Source organism: Astatotilapia calliptera, chromosome 11, assembly GCF_900246225.1.
Source record: "Astatotilapia calliptera chromosome 11, fAstCal1.2, whole genome shotgun sequence".
In the NCBI taxonomy this organism is placed as follows: Eukaryota; Metazoa; Chordata; class Actinopteri; order Cichliformes; family Cichlidae; genus Astatotilapia; species Astatotilapia calliptera.
The window spans coordinates 30,477,038-30,502,868 of record NC_039312.1 but is presented as its reverse complement, the minus strand read 5'-3'; the positions used below and the strand labels follow the sequence as shown (position 1 = coordinate 30,502,868).

The 25,831-nt window shown below is 38.5% G+C and overlaps 2 protein-coding genes across 3 annotated transcripts; both read left to right on the top strand.

Annotated features, from left to right (window-relative positions):
- Positions 1-10,773: 10,773 nt before the first annotated feature.
- pkdc (protein kinase-like domain containing) lies at positions 10,774-14,025 on the top strand. 2 transcript variants are annotated; one of them, XM_026184008.1, is made up of 4 exons: positions 10,774-10,969; positions 11,054-11,438; positions 11,804-12,000; positions 12,145-14,025. In XM_026184008.1, the coding sequence occupies exons 2-4, from the start codon at positions 11,068-11,070 to the stop codon at positions 12,393-12,395; spliced, it is 819 nt and encodes a 272-aa protein (XP_026039793.1). In that variant the 5' UTR covers positions 10,774-10,969; positions 11,054-11,067; the 3' UTR covers positions 12,396-14,025. The 2 variants fall into 2 exon arrangements, with proteins under 2 accessions (XP_026039793.1, XP_026039792.1); XM_026184007.1 differs by having other exon boundaries at positions 11,804-14,025.
- Positions 14,026-14,293: 268 nt separating this feature from the next.
- On the top strand, positions 14,294-23,934 carry herpud2 (HERPUD family member 2). The gene is made up of 9 exons (XM_026184006.1): positions 14,294-14,400; positions 15,408-15,778; positions 17,448-17,525; positions 19,289-19,390; positions 19,709-19,872; positions 21,038-21,163; positions 21,340-21,669; positions 21,866-21,971; positions 23,070-23,934. The coding sequence occupies exons 2-9, from the start codon at positions 15,632-15,634 to the stop codon at positions 23,253-23,255; spliced, it is 1,239 nt and encodes a 412-aa protein (XP_026039791.1). The 5' UTR covers positions 14,294-14,400; positions 15,408-15,631; the 3' UTR covers positions 23,256-23,934.
- The last annotated feature ends 1,897 nt before the right edge of the window (positions 23,935-25,831 follow it).

The window sequence follows — 25,831 nt, the reverse complement described above, 5'->3', positions numbered from 1 at the left end:
TTGTTTCTGCCGTGTTACCCTACTATTACCACTTCATTACTGAGCTTTAATAGAAAATGCTAAAAAAAAAAGAAAAAAAAAAGCTACTTTTACTGAAATGCACTATACACTAAGCTAAAGATGTTTGAAAGGTTGACAAAACTTTTAACATTATTTTACAACACTAACCTGACAGCAGCAGAAGATGCATGATCCCCGCCATAGTTGCTATTCTTCTGACAAAGTTCTGCTGAAGGTTCCTGTTATATGTATATATATGTTTCCACCAGATACTACATTCTTTGTGTTGGTTTGCATTTCTGATCCTGATCATGTAAATGTTTCTCATCTAGAATGCAAAACAACCCTGTTCTTTGGTTAATTTAATGTCAAGGTAATTACAGCATTATACAGGGTGGAGACTTTGTTACTGATGGCAATGCTCCTAGTTCACCAAGAATATATTTTTCTTTCTCTCATTGGAGGATTTTATTTAAATACCATACATTACTATACTAATACTGTATTACATGCTAACATGCTAATTCATTAAACTTTTTAATTTTCAGTACATAACTAGGATTCCCAGATGGTGTTAATGCAGCAGGACTTATAGTACATAGGTTCATACTACAAAATCAGAATAAGGATAATTTATTCTTCCCTAAGGAAATTATGTGGTTATAGTTGCTTCAAGACAATAGAAATAGTAACAGACTGAGTTTAATTAAATAATACAACATAATACAAAGTTTACAAAATATAAGAAATTGCTCTAATATATATAAACAACTCAATTATAAAGTATAATTGAATATTACAGAGATATATATGGTGCATTTTACTCTAAACTGTAAACTATGAAACTTTGTTATTTGCACTGTAGAGCATGTGCAGAAGGGTCTAACTATTGCACTGTGTACATTAGATGGAGGAGTTGCCATAGTTGCCATTCTCCTGAAAAGTATTCTGCTGAGGTTTCTGTCATTTTCTCTGCACTAGATACTATATTAGTTACGCGCTTTTGCTTTCCAGATCCTGATCATGTAAATGTTACTCATACAGAATGTAAAACAACCTTGTTTTCTTTGTTTATGTCAAGGTAATTGCAGTGTCCCCATCAGTGACAAAGGGCGGAGCTTTTGTCACTGATGCTACCAGTTCACAAAAAATTATCGTTTAGCATTCATCTAATTTCCTTCCCTCACTGGAGAATTTTATGAAGACTATATACTACTATATTAAATGATAATACTAATAACATACTATGTGGAAATATGTTAATTTAGTAAATAATTTTACATTGTCAGTACAAAAGTATGATTCCTAGATGGTGTTTGTCTGGCAGAATGGCATACTATAAAACCAGGTACACACTTAATTTCTGGATGCATAATGACATCAATTAATAACTTTAGTCATTTGAAAAGTGTCAGCATTTGCAGACCGCAGATAACTTGAAGCAGAAAGAGGACCCAAATGCAAAGGACGCAGGAGGGCAGGAACTAGTTAACATAAGCAAGCAGTTTATTAAGGCTGATACAAACTAACCAACTCAAATTAGTAATACAGCCAAAATAACTTTATTTACAGTGCAATTTGAAGCCAAAGCAGACAAAATATAGGCTATAATATAGGCTTCAGTTTGTCAACTTAACGAACGGAGATATTGTGTGAATATATTGTAGTAGTCCAGTCTAGATTTAATAAATTGAACTAGTTTTTCATCATCACCATGAGACAGCATCCTTCTCAAGCTGGTACTTCTCAAGCTTCTCGTGGTCCTTCTTCCTATCACTCGGTATAGCCACTTCTATCACTATCGCCGTCTTCCTCTGCTTCTCCACTACTACTATGTCTGGTAGCCATTACCAGTCTGTATCTGGAAGTCCTAGGTCTAAAACAACAAGCAAAGAGATGAGTCCACTGCCAGAGGCCATAATTAATCTATTATTATAATAAGCCATTATTTGTGACCTACCCTAAAGAATTTTCTGTACTGTGATTAGTGTGGTGGTAAAGTGTCAAAGGGTTGAAGAAGTTTGTTGAGAGGCAAAAACAGGATCCTGGTGTTACCCTCATAAAAACCGAAAATACCTGAGTAAAAGTTTTGTTTGGCCTAATTGATGGGATCTTTATACTGTAGAACATGACATTTATAGATTTCTGCATTTATATTTACGCTCTAGTTGCCAAGCTTTTGCCCTCAATGCTGGGAGATCAGAGGTACACCATGGAGCAGAACGAGCGAAGGAAACAGTGGGTTTATACAGGAGCCAGAGAATCTAGGAAATAGAGTAGACAATTATTATAATATAATACTAAATCATCAGGAGGAGAATAGAAGTCTGGAATCTGACTATTATCCAATCTGATAGTGAGAATGCCCATATCAATGTTTTTGATGTTGCGGAACAAGATGAGATGGGTTGGCTTGGTTGAAGAGCAGCAGAGAGTGAGGTTAAATGAAAGGAGGAATGAGAGAGTTTTGGTTCTCCTTGTTGTTGCGGAACTGTTACGTTCATTGAGGAATGGGACCGTGGCGAAGTAGGTGCTGGCCAATGCTGCCCTGCTGGCCCACCCATTTCCGTCAGCGGAGTACGCATTGACCACTGACGCGTGTTCAATGACGATGTTGGGTTCATGTCTGGTGGTGAATAAAGTCGGAGAAAAAAGCTAGAGCTCCTGTGTCGTCTGTACCTTCACCCCACACGCTTAAGATTTCACCTACAATTGAGTGTTATTAATAATAACACTTCCAGATCCCACTCGTCACTGACTATTTTGCCTTGGGTCCTTTCAAAGAAATCTTTCCGCTATGAGGGGAAAACCTCCGCTCAGAGCAGCTGCACACCCAGGGGACCTGGGCACTTAGGCCAAAAAGCTTGTTCTCTTAGTGATGCTGGCTTCTTTTCAGTCTTTAGCCTGTTGTGATCACACTATGCAGATTATGACTGTTTAATTATTTACAAATGTACTAAAAAAAGATTTATCACTTTATTTATTTCAGACAGAATTAGTCCATACCATTAAAAACGAACTATTTGTAAATCAAATAATTCAAAGCCAGAAAAGGCCTGAGATATTTATTTTATGTATAATGAATACAAAATAGCAAATTAAACAATTATAATCAAATTAGCATAAATAATTAAAATAGTAAAAAAAAAAAAAGGAAAAGAAAAGAGAAAGAAATCTTCAAATATTAAACTATTTTCTTTTTAAGTGAGATATGGGGTGATGCCCTACCCAACAATTTCAGCTCTTCAACAAGAAGGAATTAGTACTGTGACAGATTTACCTAATGTGTTTTGAAAATGATCTCTCAAGGATCATTACTTTTCTAATGGCTCTCGCTTGCTCTCCTTTTCATATCTCATTAATTCAAATCTTTCAGGAACTAAAGACATTTGTTTCTTTAGCCAAATCCAAATCAGTGTCATGTCTCTGCTCAGGACATAATTTTCAAGGATATATTAAGGACATTTTTTGCAAAATGTGACCAGTGCGACTTTTCCCCCTTTTAACTTTTCTTTTCAATAACATTAAACATAGTAACAATGAAACAATATGTAACAATGTGAAACTTAAACTAGCCTAGATAAAGACTGCTTAAAGCAGTGGTTCCCAAACTTTTTTTGCTGGGCCCCCCTTTGTTTTACAAGAAAAATATTTAGTTTGTGAACTAAAAATCAAGAATGTGGGATACTGTTTGTCCGTGATTTGGAGAGCCCAGCGCTGCTCCCGACAAAGGGAAAACCAATTAAGCAGGGGAGACCTACCTCGGCACTTGTGCAGGTGAAACCAAAGGGAAGATATGCTTCACCGTATTTTCTAGTCTTTGGCTTAGAATGAAGTTGGTTTGGAAACATATACAGAGATGCTTCATCTCCTGCTTTGCGTTTGTGTGGGCGCCCTGTGCTAGCAGTGTCCAAGCATTGTTTTGTTTTTTTCCCCCTTTTCATGCCCCCCCCCCACACTTTGGGAAGGTCTGTTTTAAAGCAACTCTTATGATATGCAAGTCTTATGTTAAACTCTTGATAACTCGTGACACCAGTTCTATTTTAAAAACAGCCATTTATATATACAGCATGGCTTTGACTAAGGGGTAGACATCAGAAAACAAAAATATTTTATTTGTATTTATCTAGTCAGATACACAGATACAATTCACCTTTCATCAAGTTTTACTTATTGTTTTTTATTTTTACATCCCTTCACTGTAATATCCAGTCGACCGGCCAGGCATATTACAACAAATTTGAAACAAAAAATGCAAGTGTGTGACTCAACTCTGGCAAATCAACTAAAAAGTGAATTCTACTGGTGACATTGAAGTTTAACTGTCATCTGCCTATATATAATGAAGCTTATGTGCCAATAAGAAAGATCGGTATACACTCATCTGTGTAGAATTCGAGAATTCCTTGAAATTGTTAGTCTGCTTGCCTATCGATCCTGCTTCTTGCACTTGCACTTCAATTAGCTAATTTTAGTTTTTTTATTTATATTGCACAAAAACAAGAGTTCAATGGGGAAGTGCAAACTGCATTTATGACAGAAAGAGCTGCGTTGTGCTGCTAACACAATTTCAGTTCTTTGCATCACCTGCTCCATTATCCAAGAACCCAGAGTGACATTGAAGCTGAATGAATGCAGATCCCAGCCCAGAACTGCAGTCAAATTAGGCCTTCATTTGTGAGCTGCAGTGAAGCCAGCTGCCACTGGACTTCATTAGGTAACAAGCGGCTGAGCAGTCAGGCTGCAGCCCTGTTTCTACCTGTTTTTTTGTAATATTATTTATATTTTTATATAGCACCAAATCACAACAACAGCTGTCTCAAAGTGCTTTATATGGTAAGGTAAAGACCCTTAATGTACAATAATACAACCCTGTTAATGTTTATAAAGTGGAGATAACTTTGAAAACTCTTTGAGCTGGTTTTCATTTTTGCTTTGTGCTTTGTCTTACTTCCTACATACAATATGTGTGTGTATATATATATAAAAAAACCAAAAACACCCAGCACTCCCCTGCGGGCGGTTTATCCTTCAAGCTCGGGTCCTCTACCAGAGGCCTGGGAGCTTGAGGGTCCTGCGCAGTATCTTAGCTGTTCCCAGGACTGCGCTCTTCTGGACGGAGATCTCCGATGTTATTCCCGGGATCTGCTGGAGCCACTCGCCTAGCTTGGGAGTCACCGCACCTAGTGCTCTGATTACCACGGGGACCACCGTTACCTTCACCCTCCACATCCTCTCGAGCTCTTCTCTGAGCCCTTGGTATTTCTCCAGCTTCTTGTGTTCCTTCTTCCTGATATTGCTGTCATTCGGAACCGCTACATCGATCACTACGGCCGTCTTCTTCTGTTTGTCTACCACCACTATGTCCGGTTGGTTAGCCACCACCATTTTGTCCGTCTGTATCTGGAAGTCCCACAGGATCTTAGCTCGGTCATTCTCCACCACCCTTGGGGGCATCTCCCATTTTGACCTCGGGACTTCCAGGTTATACTCGGCACAGATGTTCCTGTACACTATGCCGGCCACTTGGTTATGGCGTTCCATGTATGCCTTGCCTGCTAGCATCTTGCACCCTGCTGTTATGTGCTGGATTGTCTCTGGGGCATCTTTACACAGCCTGCACCTGGGGTCTTGCCTGGTGTGATAGACCCCAGCCTCTATGGATCTTGTACTCAGAGCTTGTTCTTGTGCTGCCATGATTAGTGCCTCTGTGCTGTCTTTCAGTCCAGCTTTGTCCAGCCACTGGTAGGATTTCTGGATATCAGCCACCTCCTCTATCTGCCGGTGGTACATACCGTGCAGGGCCCTGTCCTTCCATGATGGTTCCTCGCCTACCTCCTCTTTCTTGGGTTTCTGCTGCCTGAGGTATTCACTGAGCACTCGGTCAGTTGGGGCCATCTTCCCAATGTAAATGCCCTCAAATAAAAGCCAACAGTCTGCAGTTAAAGCACATCTTGTTCGTTTCATTTGGAATCCATTGTGGTGGTGTATGGAGCCAGAAATGTTAGAATTGTGTCGATGTCCCAATATTTATGGACCTGACTATATATGTGTGTGTGTGTGTGTGTGTGTGTGTGTGTGTGTGTGTGTGTGTGTGTGTGTGTGTGTGTGTGTGTGTGTGTGTGTGTGTGTGTGTGTCTTCATTACGATAGGGATTTGTGTTGGTGTGTGAGACTGTAGCTTCAGGTTTATATTGTTAAATGACAATTATGGGACAAGTCAGGACAAGTTTTTTCCTGACTTGTCTTTTGCTGTGTCAAACATTTGAATGTTGTTATATATGTGTCTTTTAATGTACTGTACATGATTTTTATGACTGTGCCAACTTGTCTGCAAAAAAAAAATTACATTACAGCACACGAGCTATACATGTGCGACAGGTACCAGACTGGAAAAAAAGTATACAGGAAACATTACCCAGCTCTTAAGTCTCCAGCTGTCGGTGTTCATGTCTGCAATACAAACACATGATCAGAAGCACTAGATTTGCTTTGTGTTCTACTGGTAGTGCATTCATCTTTAATACTCCCCCGGTGAGGATGATTTTCCATTTGTGTGGTAATAACTTAATAAAGTGAAAGATTTTCATTTTTTTTCACAGATGTTTCAGCCTGATCTGATCAGTGTCATTTGTAAGCCTTAGTAAAGTTTTTATAGTCAAACTAATTGTTGCCCTGTCTGTTCTGTTATTGACCTTGTGTCAACACACGACAGTTTATCCATAATGAACACACCATGTTCAAAGATAAGGATGTCCATAATTGCAGGTTGCAGGGTCCGATATTTAACTCCCACCTCCGGTAGAACTTCGACAGCATTTCGAGACAGGCTGAAGATGTTGAATCCAAATGGACCATGTTCTGCACCTCCATTATTTTGTATATAAATGTGCAAATAGACTGTATTTACGTTTTTATATGTATGTATCTGTATATTTATTTTATTATTTTAGATGTATTTATATATATGTATTAAGTAATTTTATAATGCATTATAACATTTGATATATGACTTGAATTGTTACAGTGCATTGTATGCTGTTATAGAAAGTAACCCAGAATCTTTTGTTTTGTTTGTTGCACTTATTTACAGTAAGAGGGTTACACAGCGTGGAGGTTTTGTGGTTAATTTTCTTTGTGTAGACTCAGTGTTCATGCAAATGCATTTTGTATATTGTATGCAAAACACACGCAAACAAGGATTACAAATGCAAACCCTGGGAAGCTCTTCCATTGTAAAATTTTACCCTTAAGCCTCCACTTCATATTGCAAGTGAGCTATGCCTGTATACATATAGCACTGTGGATAAGCTACTGGAAATATAAACTAAAGAAGTTCTGAATTTGAATCTGCTGCCCAGCTGTGGCGTTCACTTAGAAAGGCCACAGACTGTGCTTCTGTGGATTTCCTCTCAAAGACATTTATGTTTGGTTAATTTGTGATTCTCAATTATCTACAGCTGGAAAATGAGAATGTGTGTTGTTATTTCTCTGGGTTAGATTCTCTGTGTTCACCCTGTCGTAGTCCGGTGACCTCATGATGTCAGCAGGTGTGGTCTTCACGTATATAGTTAGGATAATTGGTTAGTATATCCACTTAACCAATGCTCATTTTCACACATCATAGTCAATTTCCATACCCTCAGTCTTAATACTGTTATAACTGTTCTCTGCAGGAACCTTTTTGTGTTCATTTTAACCAAAAGAAATTCCTTATTTACAAAGAGACCTTTAGAATTTTAGTTGCTTTCAGAATACTAACCGACTGAAAGGATTATTGTATTCTAAAAATAAGAATTGTTTAGTTTGTGAAGCTGTTACAATTTATTTTTTTTATCTTTAAGGCTCATATACTCATACTTATGTACCCCCATTATTCGATATTACACAATAACCTCAACATTTGCATTTGGATGTGTATTGTAGAATAGTTTTAGATTTAGACTGTTACACTCAAACACTAACAGATACGAACAGGGTAAAGCCCCTTCACTGAGGAATTTGATGGGGATAGTCTGCCTGGAGCCCTGGACTAGTGTTGGCACCACAAGGTACAAAACTTAAAGGCTGACTCTGCTAGACCAAAACATGTCTATAAATTCTGGTGTTTGAAAGTTTTCTCTCTCCCCAATTCCTCCCCTTTCTCTAACTCTACAGGCCAGAAAGCAACATTGGATGGTTGCCATGGTGATGTGAGAAGTGTCATCTCTTTATTAGGGAGATGTCCAAAAGGTGCAGGAGATGAAACGTGAGCCGGATGTCGGACCTAAAAATTTCCTCCAACTTCTGACCAATCATGTTAACATTCTGTTTTTACCACACACAATAAAAGTGTTTACTGCCTCGGTGTGGGAGCCTTTGTCTCAATGATGCCATGTAAAACTGATTTGAAATTCTAACTGTTTGATTATAAATTTTGAAAACTTAGAATTTGAGCATATTTGTTTTCTCTCTCATAAAATGAAGCCGACAAAGCCAAAAATGAAGCTGTGATGCATCTTTGACTGTGTGGACATAAGCTAAAGACAAAATTCTTCTTTGGTTGCAGGTCTTTTTGATCCTCTCTAAAATAGTTCCTGCTGTTAAAAACTGGCTGCAAAGCAACAACATCTCCAGTTTGTGATGAAAATATCTAGACAAATAATTCCCCCTGCACAGATCTCAGCATGCATGCTTTTTGGCCATTATCTAGAACCACAGAGCATTTACATACAGTAAAATGGGTAATAAATTATGAATCTAAATGACTTTGAAACATTACAGGCCAAAATGTTTGGAAAATGTTTACCAGTCTCAAAATTACTCAAGCTGTCTCAAAACTAGGTCACTTTTTAAGGTACTTGCCCTGTTTAGGAAGAACAGTTATTTTGCTCTGGCCTACTGAAACAATCCAGATGCCCAGCCATTGATCCTGAAAACATTTCTGCTCTTTTTTATGCATCTTTTCTTCTTATTTTGTACTCTATTTTATCAATTCAAAGTGGGTGGGATTTGTATTTGCAGCGGGTAAAATATTTTATTTTAGTTTTTTTAGTTATTTATTTTATCTTATATCTCATTTTAATTTTCTTTACTTATGCTATTAGCATGTACAGCACTTTGTGAACTCTGGTTTTATGTTAAAGTGCTTTATAAATAAAGGTGGTATGGTATGGTATTTATTGAACATGTCATAAATTTCTAAGTTAAATTTAAATAAATGTATTTCTAAATGTGCTTTTGACATGAAATCCTCACCAGATGTTGGTAACAATCTATGCAATGCACAAAGGGAAAAAAAATCACACAATAGATGTCCATACATTGTGTTATGTGTAATAATGAGAAATAACCCAGGGGATAAAAAGTATTGAACACGTGGCGAAAGGGAGGTGCAAAAAGGCAGGGAAAGTCATGACACCAGCTGAAATCTGAAATCAGCTGGTTCAGTCCCAGCTGATGACCTATAAAAAGGTGTCTCATTACCAAGGTGTCACACGAGAGACATCTTATTATGGGTAAAATCAATGAGTTCTCACAAGACCTGTGCAACAATATTGCTGCAAAAATACTGATCACATTGGTTACAGAAGAATTTCTGCTCTCAACCACCATGGCCCTTCTGTATAATCACCACACAAGACTCCATTGCTGAAAAACAGCATGTTGAAGCATATTTAAAAGTTCCTGGACAACATTTAGAAAAGCCTGTGAAATATAGCCTGATCAGATGAGACCAAAACTGAACTCTTTGGGTCCCATAATATACACCATGTTTGGTGGTCAAGAGGCACTGTATATGACCCCAGAAACACTATTGAAGTTTGGAGGTAGTAGTAGTGAGACATTCTTGACTTTAAAAAAATAAAAAAACATTTTAAAAAAATCTGCCGCCATTTAAAGATTATGGAGATAAAATGAGGGTAATCGACAATGATTCCGGACACACAGACAAGGAAAGTCTCAGTTGTGTTCAGAGAAAAAAAAATCAAGCTGCTAGCATGGCCCAGACAATCACCTTGCCTGAATCCAATTAAAAATCTATGGAAAGAACTAAAGCTAAGAGTTCTTGTAAGGGGCCCACTGAACCTTCAGGATTTAAAGACTGTTTGTGTGGAAGGACGTGCCAAAACCACGACTGGGCAAGGCATGCGACTAGTTTCGTCAAACAGGAGGCATCTTAAAGCTGTGATCATCAACAATGGCTTCTGTACAAAATATTAAATAAATTTCACAGTTGTTGAAAAATTTCAGCGTCTTCAAAACTTTTTCCATGTGTCATTTCACATTATTACACATAATTTAATTTATAGACATCTGTGGTTTGATTTCTTTGCATGTGTGGATCAGTTGTTACTGACATCTGGTGAGAATTTCATGTCAAAAAGACCTTTAGAAATATATTTACTTAGACAGTTACTAATGTTTTCAATACGTTTTTTTACCATAGCAACCATTTAATATTATTTAAATTAAATTGTATTGATTATTGTATTGCTAATCTTACTCTTTATTAAATTTCATTAAGAATACACTCACACATTGCTGAGAGAAAAGAGATGACATTATGCTGTTATAAAGTTTATTTATTTTGTTTATATAATCAAAAAAATAATATTTGATGTTACATTAGAGTGCTTGAAATCTGGACTGCTCACAAACCTATAATAAGAACTACTTTATGCAATCACAGACGTATAATGGCTTCTCTGGGTTGCTAAGATTGCATCCAATTTCATTGTCCATGAGCGATGACATTTTTTTATTGGATTCTTTGTGTGCACTCCAGTCCAGTAGGTGGCAGCGTTGCACACTTTTCGCGCGGGTTTCCTTAAATGCCGAATACTTCCTGAACCGTAGGATGATTTAAACCGTGTCGGTGTCCTGACACATTTGCGAGAAAATCGATATTATACTTATTCAGTATTCAGTGAATCGTGTGGGTGAAACGAAACCTTTGGTGTTCTGCTGCAAAAACTTTTAAGAATCAGGTGAGTGCGACACTTCAACAGAGACCTCCAGCAGCGCATACAAGGACGCTTTTTAAATGTTGCTAACTCTCCTCTTTCATTCAGCCGTAGCTGTGGAAATGAAACAGGAGTACCAGGACCTCATCCTGCAGGCATGTGATGCTTCATCTCTGCGAGTCGGTGCTAAGATCCAGACCCTGTGGAGTGGTTATGGGGAGATAGTCCGGCTGCACCTGGAGGGCTGTAACCGGCCCTCCGTGGTTGTAAAACACGTTAAGTTTCCAGAGGAAGCCGAGCACCCCGGGGGTTGGAACACAGATCGATCCCACACACGTAAAGTGAAATCCTACCAGGTGGAGACACATTGGTACCAAAACTATTCCACCAATCAGAGCTGTCGCATCCCTGCCTGCCTAGCTGCCTGTTCCTATGGCGATGAGATGCTGATCGTGCTGGAGGATCTGGACGTGGCCGGTTACGATCAGAGGAGGTATAAGCTTAGAAACTCTGAAAAAAGCTTCAAAAAGCATGTTGCATAAAATCCATAAAAGTCTATGAAGTGTTCATGTTATTCAGATATACTAACCCCCACCCCTCCTCCGTGACTTGTGTATATTTGTGTATGTTTATAAAGTATATGGTTTGTATACCTAAGCAGTCATGGCTGATTTCCCACCCATAGACAGCATAAAGCTAGTATAAACGTGGAATTTGGTGAGTGAATCATCAGCTTAAATTGGCAGAGAGCCTTTATTAGCCTGGATAGGTATATCCTTAAAGCCATGATAAAGACATGCCAAATAGTGAAACAAACATAATTTATGGTGGTTAAAAAATATATTTTATTCTTTTTAGGACGAGCGTTACAGACAGGGAGATAAAGGCTTGCCTGAGCTGGCTTGCTCACTTTCACGCTCTCTTCTTGGGTGTGGCACCAGAGGGTCTGTGGCCTGTCGGTACCTACTGGCACCTGGAAACCCGGCCAGACGAGTTGGAAGCCATGGATGATGCTGAGCTCAAAGCAGCAGCAGGCGACATTGACAGGATACTCAGTGAGTGCCGCTTCAAGACCATCGTTCATGGAGATGCCAAATTAGCTAATTTCTGTTTTTCCCAGAGTGGGAACGATGTGGCAGCTGTGGACTTTCAGTATGTGGGTGGGGGCTGCGGGATGAAAGATGTTGTATATTTTCTAGGAAGCTGTATGGAGGAGAGGGAGTGTGAAAAGAGGGTACCAGGACTACTGGACTACTATTTTTCAGAACTAAAGCTATCGTTAAAAAAAGACGTGGAGTTTCATGCCCTTGAGAAAGAGTGGAGGGAAATGTTTGCATTTGCTTGGACAGACTTTCATCGTTTTCTGCTGGGATGGAGGCCGGGACACTGGAAGATCAACCAATACAGTAAACAGCTGACAAAGGAGGTTCTGCGCAAGCTGAAACAGTAATCAGTAGTTTCCATGCAGCAAGTCTTCCTGGGATAAACACACAAAGCACCCAGGAAATCTGTACACACCCATATTCATTCCTGTGTCATTTAATGAAGCATGCTTATCACGTCATTTGTGGGAAAATAAGAGTTGTTGAACTGCTAAGGCAGTTTTACTTTTCCATATGGCCTACTGCAAATTCGCTGCCCAGATGTGAATTAATATCAGCACTTTAAAATCAATACCGCACATTACAAAAAGCAAGAAATATGGCTGAAAACATTTCTGGATTTTATTCTAGTACATGCAAAGATGTATTCAGTGGAAATTATTCCGCATGTGCAATATTTATGAAACACCGATAAAAAATAAAGGCAACTAATAGCATTATTATTGTAGAATGTGGGGTATAAACAATCCTAAAATAATAACTTCTACAATCTGTGCGAATATTTTGAGAAAGGAAAAACTCAATAATTTTGCGGCACTTGAGGAGGTGCTAAATACTTTAGCGCTGAGACTTAAAGTCTGGCTGTGTGGTTGGACAAAAGCATAACATTTTCTCCAAATGTAGTTTGCCTGTTAGGCAACTTACACTGCCCTCTGGTGGTGGAGTGCCATTCCAACGATCAGTCCTTTGTTTAAGAGGTTCATTTGAAGTAGGCGTGGAAAGATTGAAAATCTTACAAATAAAACAAATAGACTTTTTAAAAAAAATGTATCTAAAATGTCAATGATGAATAATGAAATGTAAGTCTCAAAAATAGTTTTCTTAATTGTATTACATGTTTTTCCACTTTTAGTAACCAAATGGTAAAGCAATACAAAACTATACTGTGTAAGAACATCATGTCACAGAGGACCTAAATTTGCTTAAAATTTACCAGACTGAGTACCAAATGTGGTGAATAAATTACGATATTGCATCATATCATCAGCGAAGTGCAGCACCAGTGTTGTGAATTGTATGCACACGCAAATATGCTGCCATCTACATTTTCTATAGCTATAAATAATTTAAACTAGGCTCTTTTTAGAGTTTATTGCACTCCACTTTGAAATAACATGGCTATATATAAAGCCAAAACCTGCTGACTGGGGGCATGAAGTCATTATTCATATTTATGTTTGGGGAATTAAATGACATTGCTGAAGAAAAAAAAATAAAGCTCCAACCCTGCGTGAGTCATTCTTTGCTGGATGATTATGTAGTATTTTTCCTGACACTCATCAGACCAAACAATATATGTAGAGTCTCCACATGTCCAGTTTTGGTGATTGGTGCAGATTTTATCCTCAGTGTCCAGTTCTAAGTTGACAAGAGTGGCATCTGGTGCGGTCTGGCATCAACGGGGCTTTTTTAAAATTGGCCCAGGGAACTGCTGCTGAATGGCTGTTTTCTCTTTTTTTGGTTGTGTAGAAAATCCAGATCAGCACCAACAACCATGCAATCATCAAAGTCAGTTAAATCAACTTGCTTGTCCATTTTGACGTTAGGTTTAAACTTGAGTTCGTCTTGACCACGTCTATATGCCTAAATATATTGAATCATTGTCATTATATACTATACTACTATACTACTATACTATATACTTGCATTAATGACTTACTGAAAAGGCAGTACCTAATAAAATGACCAGGAACGAAATATTGGTTCTTATAGTCTGCGTGTTACTGTTGTCTGCTTTGAAATTACAATGTATATGGTCAACTTCTAAAACACCTTTATATCACAAGACTATAAACTAATAGATTGAAACCACTATACTAAACCAGAACTGTAGATTTTCAATTCTAAATTTCAAAGTGAAATCAAAAACACGAAACTATACTAACTTCAATGCGTATTTATTACTGCGGTGCAAGGTTTTGGTTTTGTTTTGTTTTTTCTTTGTTTTTTTGATCAGCTGTTGCAAAGAGAATGACGTGTTTCCGCTCTCACACCCGACATTACAACAACAAGGCAGGCGAGCCGAGCTGGGACGGGGAGTCGACGCTGACTGACTGACTGCAGAGTAAACAGGTACAAACAGAAAGCCCTCTGATGCAACGTGTTCTCATTTATTATCGTTAGACCTTTAAATGTGCTGTCACCTTGGGAGAGGCTAGCTAGTCCCACCGAATTATTACCAAACCACAGCGACGCTAGCATTAGCCAAGAAGCTAACGGCGTTACCCTGGCTTCATAACCAAGGGTCAAAATAAAAGCCGAGTTGATCGGAGTGACCGGCCCAGTGAGGCTAGTTTGCTATGTGTGTTAGTGTGTTCGCCTGAGGATTGTACAGATAAGCGGTGTTAATAGCTCACCTAACTCTAAACCGTCAGGTTTAACCCGACTCGGTGTGATTTATAGTTAAAGTTGCTTTAATTGTTTACTGTAAAGATGAGCCAACATGGCAGGTATCAGGAAGTTTAACCGAAACTCCCGACCCCTCCGTCTCACCTGCGGTTATTTTCGCTTGCGTGTGCTACATTTTGTAGATACATTGCTTTTCATTGTGAGCCAGCTGTGAATTGTTGTTGCAGTGAGCTGGTGCATTGCTTATTACAGTATGCAAAAGTGAGCTTTTTGTTGATCAGTTTCCTCAGTTGCAGGAAGTTTGGGGCAGAGTGTCAGACAGGTAGGACAGATGAACAATTATAGACTGGTGACCTGCCAAGGGTCTACACCAGCTCCAGCCTCGTAACCCTGAATGGTTAAGCTGGAGTTTATCTTTATTAATCATTTATAGCTTGTAAGTTAGTTTATTTATCCTATATTTTAAGAGGTTTTTTTGGCACACTTGGGGAGGGATTTAACTCTGTCACAGACATGGACAGGGACAGCTGCAGTAGTTATCCCTTTAATACTTCTTTGAAGTTTACCTGAAGGATGACCACACAGATTTCCATGTTGCATGTGTGCTTAAAATTTAAATTTCAAAAAATAAAATTATAGATATTAGAAAAATACTTTGTATAAATCAAAACAAAATGTTTTAGGATAATGTGTAATCTATATATGCTACTCTCTCTCTTTTTTAAAAACAGAAATCCAACAACCTGCTACCAGAAGAATTCCAACTCATAAAAGATCTAGAGATGAAGCAGATATTGTAAAAGGGGACCCACCAGCCCCTTACCTGCAGCATTGACTGTTTTTGGTGTTATACAAGTACCAGAATGGAGAGAATTTGAGGTAGCTTACTCCTCAGGACAGTCCTGAGTTGTGTCAGTGAAGGTTCCTCAGAGCCCACTTTCTAGTAATATGAGCCATGGACTCTGGGGCAGTTGATAGTCCTGTGACCTTGGTCATTAAGGCCCCCAACCAGAAGTATGAAGACCAGACCATTAACTGTTTCCTTAACTGGACTGTGGAGAAGCTGAAAAGTCACATCTCCAGTGTGTACCCCAGCAAGCCGGTGAGTAGCGTTTTGTCCGTCTGAAAGAAACCAGAATCATGATTATTTTGATTAATAATCATATATAATTTGAAACAGTAATTCATTTTTTCAGTAGGCTGCTTGACATTTATTAAAGGCATTTATCATCAGTTTACAGATATAAGTTTAAAAAAAATAGATGTAAATGAGATGATGTACACCATGTTGTCCAATAGGAAGAAAGGCCTGGGCTGCTGGTCCCTAGCAGCTTGCAAAATGCATAATAGAGTCTTTCCACAGGTCCAGTGGTTCAAATCTTGGTCCAACTTTAACTTCCTCTAGATAGAGCTTAGTGACCAAAGATTGTTTCTGTTCTGTTGTTCAAAGCTGAACTACAGCACCATTAAGTTTCACTTTTAGGAACAAACAAAAATGCGCTTTGTAAAGGAAACGGATGTGCTTGATATATAAATACAACAAAAATAAGAGATGTATAGAAAAAATTAGTACAAAGAGCAAAGTATTTGTTTTTGAGATTATTTTATTTAATTCATTAATTGTTGACAGACAACATCTTCATTGAATCCAAGTGATTGCTGAGCCCAACCTCATATTATGTTTGATACAGAATAATCAGATTTTCTGTGGGGCGAGTTTTTTTGTGTGTGTGTGTGTGTGTGTGTGTGGGGGGGGGGGGGGGGTCAGTTTATTAAAAGAATACATGGATTTAAAATTAAAGACAGGATGAAGTTTTCTTGGAGGTCTTCATATTTCAGCAGGGTAAAGAGCACAGCAGCAAGCACTGTGCTAAAATGGGGTTATATTTGTAGACTCGTGTTTCACCCAGAGGTGTGCCCCACTTTAAGACTGGAGTACTTCTCTAGTATTACAGATGATCCTAATGCACCAGTATGTAATACTACTCCCATGCAGACATTATCATTTGACCACTGATGTGATGTTCCTGAAAAAGTGGAAACACAGTGATTCAAAGACAACTTTGCTTTGATTCTTCAGTGAAAATGAATTGTCTGTATTCCTTCTCGGTCAAGTTGCTCTCATAAAACGGATAAGGAGAAGCGAAAGTCTTGTGAAGAACTGAATATTTGATTGTACACATCACAGGCTTTCAGTAGGCTTTGAAATCTAATCCAGCCCAGTACTCTCATTTAACCCCAAGGCACCTAATCACTTTACAAACATGACAGGTTTGATGTCTCATACTTTGCTATCAGCTACCAAAAGGCTTTTCTCAACTGGAAACAAAAACATGTTGATGTTGCTGCACCGAGTTAGCTATGAAGGTTAAAGGGAGCTGGTTGTGACAGAGTAGTAGCTGGCAGTGTTTCCATAAAAACATGTTTGTGGATGTTTGGGTTTAAGTTTACTGTGAGGGCTGTGTTTGCTCAGACGCTCAGTTCAAGCTCTGCTTGGTGTCTCAAGAAGAAGCCCAGCAGTTTTATCATCCTGCATCAGGTTACACTATATAGAGGAGACTGGTGTGATTGTGTCAGACAGTGACCTGAATGCCTGTCATTTTCAGAATATTTAAAAGCATAATTTAAAAAAAGAAAGAAAGGAAAAAAAATTACCCTCACTGTGTGTGTGTGTGTGTGTGTGTGTGTGTGTGTGTGTGTGTGTGTGTGTGTGTGTGTGTGTGTGTGTGTGTATCACTTCTTTGTCTCATTGTGTGATGTTTGTGTTTCAGCTGTCCAAAGACCAACGGCTGGTGTACTCAGGAATGCTCCTTCAAGACCACCTGCAGCTCAGAGATGTGCTTAGAAAGGTGAGAGCCACGTATCGATGAGTTTTTGGGAGGGGATGTTAAGTTCCTGGGAATTCCTTGGTGAGAAAATATTGGATCTGGATTTATCCTATAAGGGATCATATAGATTTCTTTAAATTTCAAGCCAGGTAGCACACAGCACACCTTGTTTTACAGTATAAACATTAACAAAACAAAGCATAAAATAAAGTTCACTGCATTGCCTTTCATGAAATAACTTACCTTTCTTGTCTGACCTTGTGTGTGTTCAGAGTTTGAATTTAAATTTTCAAAAGTTGTTCCAAAGTTCAAAACCGTGATGTGTCTTTACTCTTGTTGAGCGCACTGGCTTGTAATTAGTGCCACAGCTGTCAGTTACTTTAGTATTTGACTATTCTAATCCATTGAGTAACCGGGTAAGAAATATGTTTGTCTTATTAATGAACAATAAAAATATTAAATCACCTACAACGTACATAAAACATCTTCCTAAAAAACCAAAACATTTTCTTAAATTCAAAGATAACTAATCACAAGTACAATAATCTCAAGCAAAAGAAGTTATACATGCAACGGAGCCAGTTCATAAAATAAAATAGGCTTTGCTTTGTCTTCTTGTAAGACTTTTATGAAACTGTAAGCAAAAAAGAAAGAGGTAGATTTGGTTTTGTTTTTGTGCTAGTGAGTGAGCAGGTGTGTGTCTTTAAGCCTTTAAAGGACTATGTGGTGTCAGCAATGAAGAAAAACGAGCATATCAACATTCTCAGAGCTCAGGCTTGACCTCAGATTCAAAGAAATGTTTCCTGTTGCAGAAAACAGATGTCCTGATAGTGTAGATGTTAATAATTAATGTTTATTATAATTCAGTGTCCAGCATAGCAGACGCAGATCAGTGGCCTCTGAGTTTTACTGGCCTGCAAATAAGAAGGAAGAAAAAAATCTTTTATATTTTTAAATATTAATACAATTTAGCTGATACAGTTTTATTTATATTTTATATCAGTCTAAATCTTCAAAATAATGTTACTTAAGCATTGAAAGAAATGTGTTCTAGTATCGTTGCAGTCCCACTTGTAGCCTTTGTTTGAACCAAATGTGAAACAAAAGATGAAAACTGAGATAAACTAATCTTTGTTTTCCTTCTTCAGGGAAATTTAAGAAGCCAACACGGCTCTCAAAGATTCATGAATTTAAATGTGTTGAAACAAAGGTGGTTTAGATGATTCTTTGATATAATTGCCAAATACATCCTCTGAGGTGTTTGGCTGTCTGCCTTGCTTCTAGAAGTACTTTGCTTTAGAAAACAAAACACTGAAACTAATTTATTAGTGATGTTTGTGAGTGAGCTGTCTCACACAATTACAGTAGAGTAGTTGTAGCGCATTAAGTCAGAACAACATACTTTATTAATCCATAGGGAAATTATGTGTAAGCAATTTTGTAACTGTTGGTATTTAAGTAGCTACAAATTGTGTGAGGGACTGATGGCCGTGCAGGAGGCATGTGTAGTCAGTTGTTCACATCCTCAGTAGTAGTTTAGCTGTTGCTCGTAGACATTTCCATCTGTGGGGGAAGTGAAACGGGCAGTCTGGGAAACAATAGCCGATGTGATGTGTGTCACCAACAAACGAAGAGCATTGTCTGAATTCTGGCCATTTCCACTCTAATCCTTTCTTTCTCTCTCTTTCTTGCTTTGTCTCTGTGATCTGCTGGTGCCTTCTCCACCACCACCTTTTTCTTCCTCCCACACATCTGGATCGCTCCCTGGCCTTGTCGACCCACAGCACGATGAATACCACATGATGCATCTCGTATGTACCTCTCACAGTCCCCCCGGCTCACCTATGCCTCGGAGTCCCTCCAGCACGACTGCTTCTGATTCCAGCGTGAGTAGATCAACACTTACTAACACAATTTATTCGTGCTTTTAATGTATTTTTACAGTTTTAAAAGCTCTGGTAAGCAAATGTTTTTAAAAACATTTTATTAAACTGACCTGTCATAATTAAAACAGTTAGAGACTTATTCTGATTAAGTTGCAATCAACTTTAACTGGATGTGTTTCTGTGATTTCCTGTAAAAACTATGAAAGCTGTTTGATTAGGCTGCAGCCTCCATGCTCCTCTCATCTTCTCTCAGGGCAAACTTGATCTTTTCTGTGTGTGCTTGATTTAATTATTGGTTTGTTATTGGTGTTCACACAGAGTTCAGAGAGTGCTGGCTCCATATCTCCTGCCACCACACCAAATCAGGAAAGTCAGTCAGCCTCTTCATCCTCCTCCTCTTCTGATCCAGCGAGTTTTGATGGGCTGAGGTACCGCGGCGGCTTCGCCCAATATCCTCAGAGCACCGCTGGTATCCCTCAGTGGTAAGCAAACAACACCAAGACACGAGACTGGGCTTTTTTTTAGCTCTAAATGAGCGTTTGTGAGTTTTTATGGTATCACTATACAGGAGAGGGGCAATTTTACAAGCACTTTTTAAGTGCCGTGTATCAGGGTAGCACAAAGCATTCACAAGGTACTGCTGTCTGAACACAAACAGAAAAATCAGCTTTGCCTAAATTTTACCACATGCACTTCACATTACTCCTCAACAATATACTTGAAATGTGCAATTCACTTGTACTTTTATTTTTTATTCCTATTTATTCTATTTATCCCCTTCGTATATTTTATTTATATTGTCTCTGTATTTATATGTGTGTGTGTATGTGTGTGTGTGTATATATATATATACAATTATATATTTTATATATATATATATATAATATATATAATTATATAATTATATATTTTATATATATATATATATATATATATATATATATATATATATATATATATATATATATATATATATATATATATATATATATATATATATATATAATTATATATAATTCTGTAACTTCTGTCGGTGCTGTGCTTTTTTGGAAATCGAATTTCCCAGAGGAACCCACCCGAGGGATTAATAAAGTTCTATCTAATCTAATCTAATCTAAACAATTTTGGGCTAGAGAGAAAATTCAGATGGTTCCTGAAAGATGATAATTATTTTTTGATTTTTTGAATTGTTTTTCGTTTGTTTAATAAACAATAAAAAGACAAGTTAACAGGTTTACAGAGCAAAGAGCTATAATGTCTGCTATCTGTTATTATATATTAATGGGAAAAAGTTCTGACAGAGTCACATCTGAGCATTTACCCCCAAACTAATCTATGCCTCTTTAAATTATAGAAAATATAAATTTGTGCTAAAATATAAAATAAAATAATATGATTTAAATCAAAGGAATCACCACTGTATAAATAGGTCTTGCAATAGATTGCCAGCCAGGTGCTAATGACATAAGTACTCACTAAAGTTTAGTGAGATATTCTGTTTGACATCAGGTTGAAAGCAGGTCTGTGGTTCTGAGAAGCTAATGGGACGACCCTGAAGATGGAACATCAGTTTATGAATGTGTATCAGTTGTGCAGCTTTGTGTTAATGCCTTTAATAACAAATATGACGCTTTCCTCCCTCCACAGGCCCGATGCTGCTCAGGTTCCCTTTCATGGGGGCCTACCTGCCAACATGCCCCCCCACCCCATGTACATGCCAATGCAGATGCTGTGGTGGCAACAGATGTACGCTCGTCACTACTACATGCAATAGTAAGTGCAAAAACTGTCCTGCTATCATCATGCCAGTGACAGTTTGCCCAGTGACATATTTGTTAGACTACATTTATTTACTATGATTACTTCGCGTGCTGATTTGTTTGTTTGTCTATTTTGTTTCCATTCTCTCTCCCTATTCTCCTTCTTTTTATCTCCATTTTCTTTCTCAGTCAAGCAGCAGTAGCTGCCTCGCAGCCTCCCAGCACCTCCCCTCCCTCCTCCCCCACCCCCTCACCCCATCAGCCTGCCCAACCCAATGCTGTGCAGCCACCACTGGGACCTAACGCGGCCCCCAACGCCTTGCCAGAGAACCAGCCGCCCAACCCCATCCAGATGAACGCTCAGGGCGGAGCCGTCCTAAATGACGACGAGATGAACCGCGATTGGCTGGACTGGCTTTACACATTGTCTCGCGTGGGCGTCCTGCTCAGTATCGTCTACTTCTACTCTTCTTTTAGCCGCTTCGTCATGGTGGTCGGAGCCATGTTGCTCGTCTACTTGTGAGTTCATTCTGCAGAAGTTGTAAAAACAAAAAACGTATAATTTGTACTTTTAATTTTGACATTTTCACATCTGTGTTCATGACAGTGTACTGAATGTGTTTTTACTGCAACTTTATTTTCACCAATCATTTCAGTCATTTTAGATATATCTGTTAAAAACAACTTTAAAGTCAAGTGTGTGTCTATGGTTCAGGCACCAGGCTGGCTGGTTTCCCTTCAGGCCAGAGCAGCAAAACCTCAGAGGAGGAGGAAGAGTTCCACAGGAGGAAGCAGAGAGACACCAGGACATGCAGGAAATGGTGAGCTGGGCACTGTCTGTCACTGTTTTTCTGCCTTACTTTTCTAGTTTGTTGTTTTCAAAGACAAATATCAATTAAAATTTCTCAGACTGACAGACGACCTGATGAAGTTTGGCTGCATCACACCAAGTACACTCTGGACTGTTTCCCATCTTTGGAAGTCAATGATGATGTGACAAAAATCAGCACTTGCCCCACTTGAAATATGTGCAGAGACTGCAGAATACTTTGCACTGTACTTTGAGTTTCTTGTCTTGGCCTGCTGATCTCTGTGCATTTCTTTGCTACCTTGATGTCTGAAGTGGATACATACAATGTGAAAATCATAATTTTTGGTATTAAATTATAGAATAGATTATAGCTTTTACAGCTGATCAACAGCAGTCCTAGGATGATCCTTTACCTGTAAACAGAAAAATCCTTTGTTAAAAAAAGAATTTCAGATTGCTGATAATGTGACAACTCAAAACAAGACTGTAGATGTCACTAGATATTATAAATATCTTGGAGTTTGGCCAAATGAATGTCTTTTGTTTAAGCATGTAGCAGTTTAATCTCTAATATAAAACCAATTGTTCAAGAGAGTTGTTTATTCTAACAAGGCCTATTTTTTTTGTTGGAAAAAATAAAGACAGTTGTTTTTAATAGGCAACTTCTTATTCACTCATATCTTTTCAAATAATTTCAGGTCTTTTCTGAGTCTTAACATGAGAGTACAGCAGAGAGATGTGCTGATAAAAACAGAAATGAAAGCAGGAAGGTTTCTGCTGTAGGGTTGTTTGCAAAGGGAAAATGGTTTAAGGAACTTGGCATTTCAGAGTGCTTTTATTCTCTGTTTCTTAACACTGACTTCATCTTTAAGCTTCACTCGTTTGCGTTTGGTTTTTAGTGTTTCATTTGTGTACATGATGATGTGTCAAGTAAACATAAACTTGCAGCGCATTATGCAACATAATATCCTGCCAACTCACAGGAAGCGCTTTCAAAATATAAATGGTCTTATTGTCATTTTAAGGTGGAGTTTAAAGCAATCAGTCCAGAATATGTCTGAAAGAGAACGTCTTTAATCTTTTTTGTCTCTGTTTGTTTGTGGCAAAGGAACGACTGATGGACGAAGGAATGGAGGACGATGACAGTGGCGAGGATGGAGGTGGAAGAGCGGAGGATCAGGGCCGGGCGGCGGCTGCTGCTGCCGAGCCGAGTTTCATTACAGTCGCGTGGTCCTTCATCAGCACCTTCTTCACCTCACTGATCCCCGAGGGACGACCCCACCCAGACAACTAGGTAGACCCCCTTGCTTCTAAAAATACTTCCTCTTCCTGCTACAGGACCCCCACCCCCCACCCCCACCAAACCTTTACTGGCCATAAATAACCCAAACGCATCTTCACACAATCCCATGTGGTCAAATACTCCTTGACCGAAGTGCCCGCCTAGCCTCCTGTCCTCAACCAATGAATGAAGTGTAAGAGCAGTTGCAGTGTGTTGCTGCAGTAATGGAACCTTTGGTAAAGTCATGTCTGTGCTGTGTTAATGGAGTAAAAGCTTCAGCAGTGAAAGTTTTTGTTTTTGTTTCATCGCTTGTGAATTCATTAAGACTTGGCGATGACGAGAGACGCTAAAGGGAGTTGTCTTCCATTTTGAGCTGTGATATGGTTATGCTTGTGAATATTTTATTTCATTATTTTTTTAAATAATGGATGTGACCCAGAAATAAAAAGAAAAACAAAGTAAGGAATTTCTCTAAAATAATAGGGAAACGTTTCCTTAACAAACCATGGAAAACACATCCTCAAAGACATTTTCATGTATGCACACAGTGTGCATATAGACATTGCAGCTACTGAAGCACATTGTTTTCCCACTTTGTGTATTTTAAATATCTATTTACACATGTAAGTATATGCATCTTTAATTCCTGAATATATGCTTTTTTTGAATAAAAAATCTTGCTGCAGTTTAATTTGCCTGCTGTGGTGTACTTTCTCTAGTGCGCAGTTGATGTAGTTCCACTGATGTCCAGCAGGGGGCGGCATTCACACGCAGATATTGTATCCTCCTCTTCTCGTTTCCCAGATTATACTTTTGCAGTTCCTTTCTTCCTTTCCTTCTTTCCTCACTCTTATTCCATCCATCAGAGATATGGGAGCAGCAGGAGTTGAGGAAAAGACATAAGGAGGCAACAAAATAAGACGCCCTTGTGCTTTGAGGCCGTCATTTTAAAGTGATTTCAGTAAAATATAAGTATACCAATGTATCATATGACCTCAGATGTCAGATGTGCTTATATATTTAAATCTATTTTTAATTAAATTTACAGTGTAGCTTAATATTAAAGAATATACAGATAAAAAAGTTGAAGGGTAGAGAGTTTGACTGAACATTTCAATAATAAATGACAAAAAAAATAAGAATATAAAGGTTCTGTCTCTGAAAGCCTTTTCTGGCCAGGTTTTGTGCTGGCCTTTACAGCTGTGCATCTCATCTCTTTTCCACACTTCCACAGAGGATGCATCCTTGATTGTAGCTCTTCTCATCACTTTGTTCTCCAGATGCATTTTAAGATTTGAGATGTCTTTCAAAGATGGCGTCCTAAGCTCGATGTCTGCAGGAAGTCAGTTCTGATTTTTCTTCTGTTTCCTTATGTATTATGTCCCATCTTACACAAATTTTGTTCGGGCACTTAATCAGTGTGTGATTTCTGTTTCTGAACTGTTGTGCAAAATTCTTCACAGCAAAAAGCAAAAGGGGGTCAGATTAAAACACGAGGTAAAGACAGTACAAGACAGAGAGGAAAATTAAGATGCCTGGCCATTACAAACCTCTCCAACTTAAAAGGTCAGTAGAAAGCTTCCACTGATTGTGCTGAAAATAAAATATATTGGGCTCCCTATCTCTGCTTGAAGTGGGAAATGTAAACAAGTACAAACACTTGAATCTTTTTCACGCATATTTTGCTGCCTGAACTTTCCTAAATGTTATCCCAACAGGAGTGCATGTGAGAATGAAAATATTAGCGGGTCTTTAACCTTTCTAATACAAAGCCTGTGTGATGATGGATGTGACAGTAGATCAGCTGATATACTGTTGCATTCGCAGTCTGGGTCCACAGTGGTGGTCTCTGCCTTTTGAGAACGCTCTCTTTTCATACAGATGCTGATGGTCATTAATGGCGGCACCAATAATCTCACAGTTTGGCAGTCCAATCCTGATTCAGCAAGTTAATCATAATGATACATTTACAGAGTACATTTGTCCTGTTAACAGTGCTTCCTGTTTGCTTCCAGTGAACCTGAATGCTCCATCTGGTCACATTTTACTACATGCTTTTTTCTGACCCAGAAACATAACTGTACAGAAACAAGCAATAAATAAAATAAAACCCCTACAGTAGGCAAAGGCAGCTTCAGAAGACTATATACTAAAAGTAAAAAGAAAATGGAAGATTTGAATACAGGGTTAGCTTGCTTCTGACTGCTTGCACTACAAACTGAGCCTTCAGCACAGAGCATGGCTTTTTCCCCAACTTTACCTGCTGAGACCTGCAGGCTTTCTGCATCTACAAATTTTAATGACTATCAGCAAATGTTTCGATTGCCGAGCTGTGTAAAAAGCTGGTCCTTACAACAAACAGCCTAACAATGAATTAGGGGCTTGAAAGTTTAAAATTTACCTGGCTGAACATGTGCAGGCTGACACAATCCTCACTGATAGAGTGGTGAGCTGGGAAGCAGCTCAGACAGCGATGCACTTCAGAGAGTCCTCCAAAAACCCCTAATCGAATGACCATGGATTTTTGTGTAGTTGGGAGTGGAAGGTCCAATTAATTATGCATGACAGCGGCTTGACGGCCATTTGAT

What these genes read in the sequence shown, in the direction of transcription:
- pkdc (XM_026184007.1), top strand. Translation starts at nt 11,068, where the DNA reads ATGAAACAGGAGTACCAGGACCTCATCCTGCAGGCATGTGATGCTTCA. An exon ending in GCCGGTTACGATCAGAGGAG is followed by an intron (nt 11,439 to 11,803) that starts GTATAAGCTTAG and finishes TATTCTTTTTAG; the next exon opens with GACGAGCGTTACAGACAGGG.
- herpud2 (XM_026184006.1), top strand. Translation starts at nt 15,632, where the DNA reads ATGGACTCTGGGGCAGTTGATAGTCCTGTGACCTTGGTCATTAAGGCC. An exon ending in ACCGCTGGTATCCCTCAGTG is followed by an intron (nt 19,873 to 21,037) that starts GTAAGCAAACAA and finishes CTCCCTCCACAG; the next exon opens with GCCCGATGCTGCTCAGGTTC. An exon ending in ACCAGGACATGCAGGAAATG is followed by an intron (nt 21,972 to 23,069) that starts GTGAGCTGGGCA and finishes TTTGTGGCAAAG; the next exon opens with GAACGACTGATGGACGAAGG.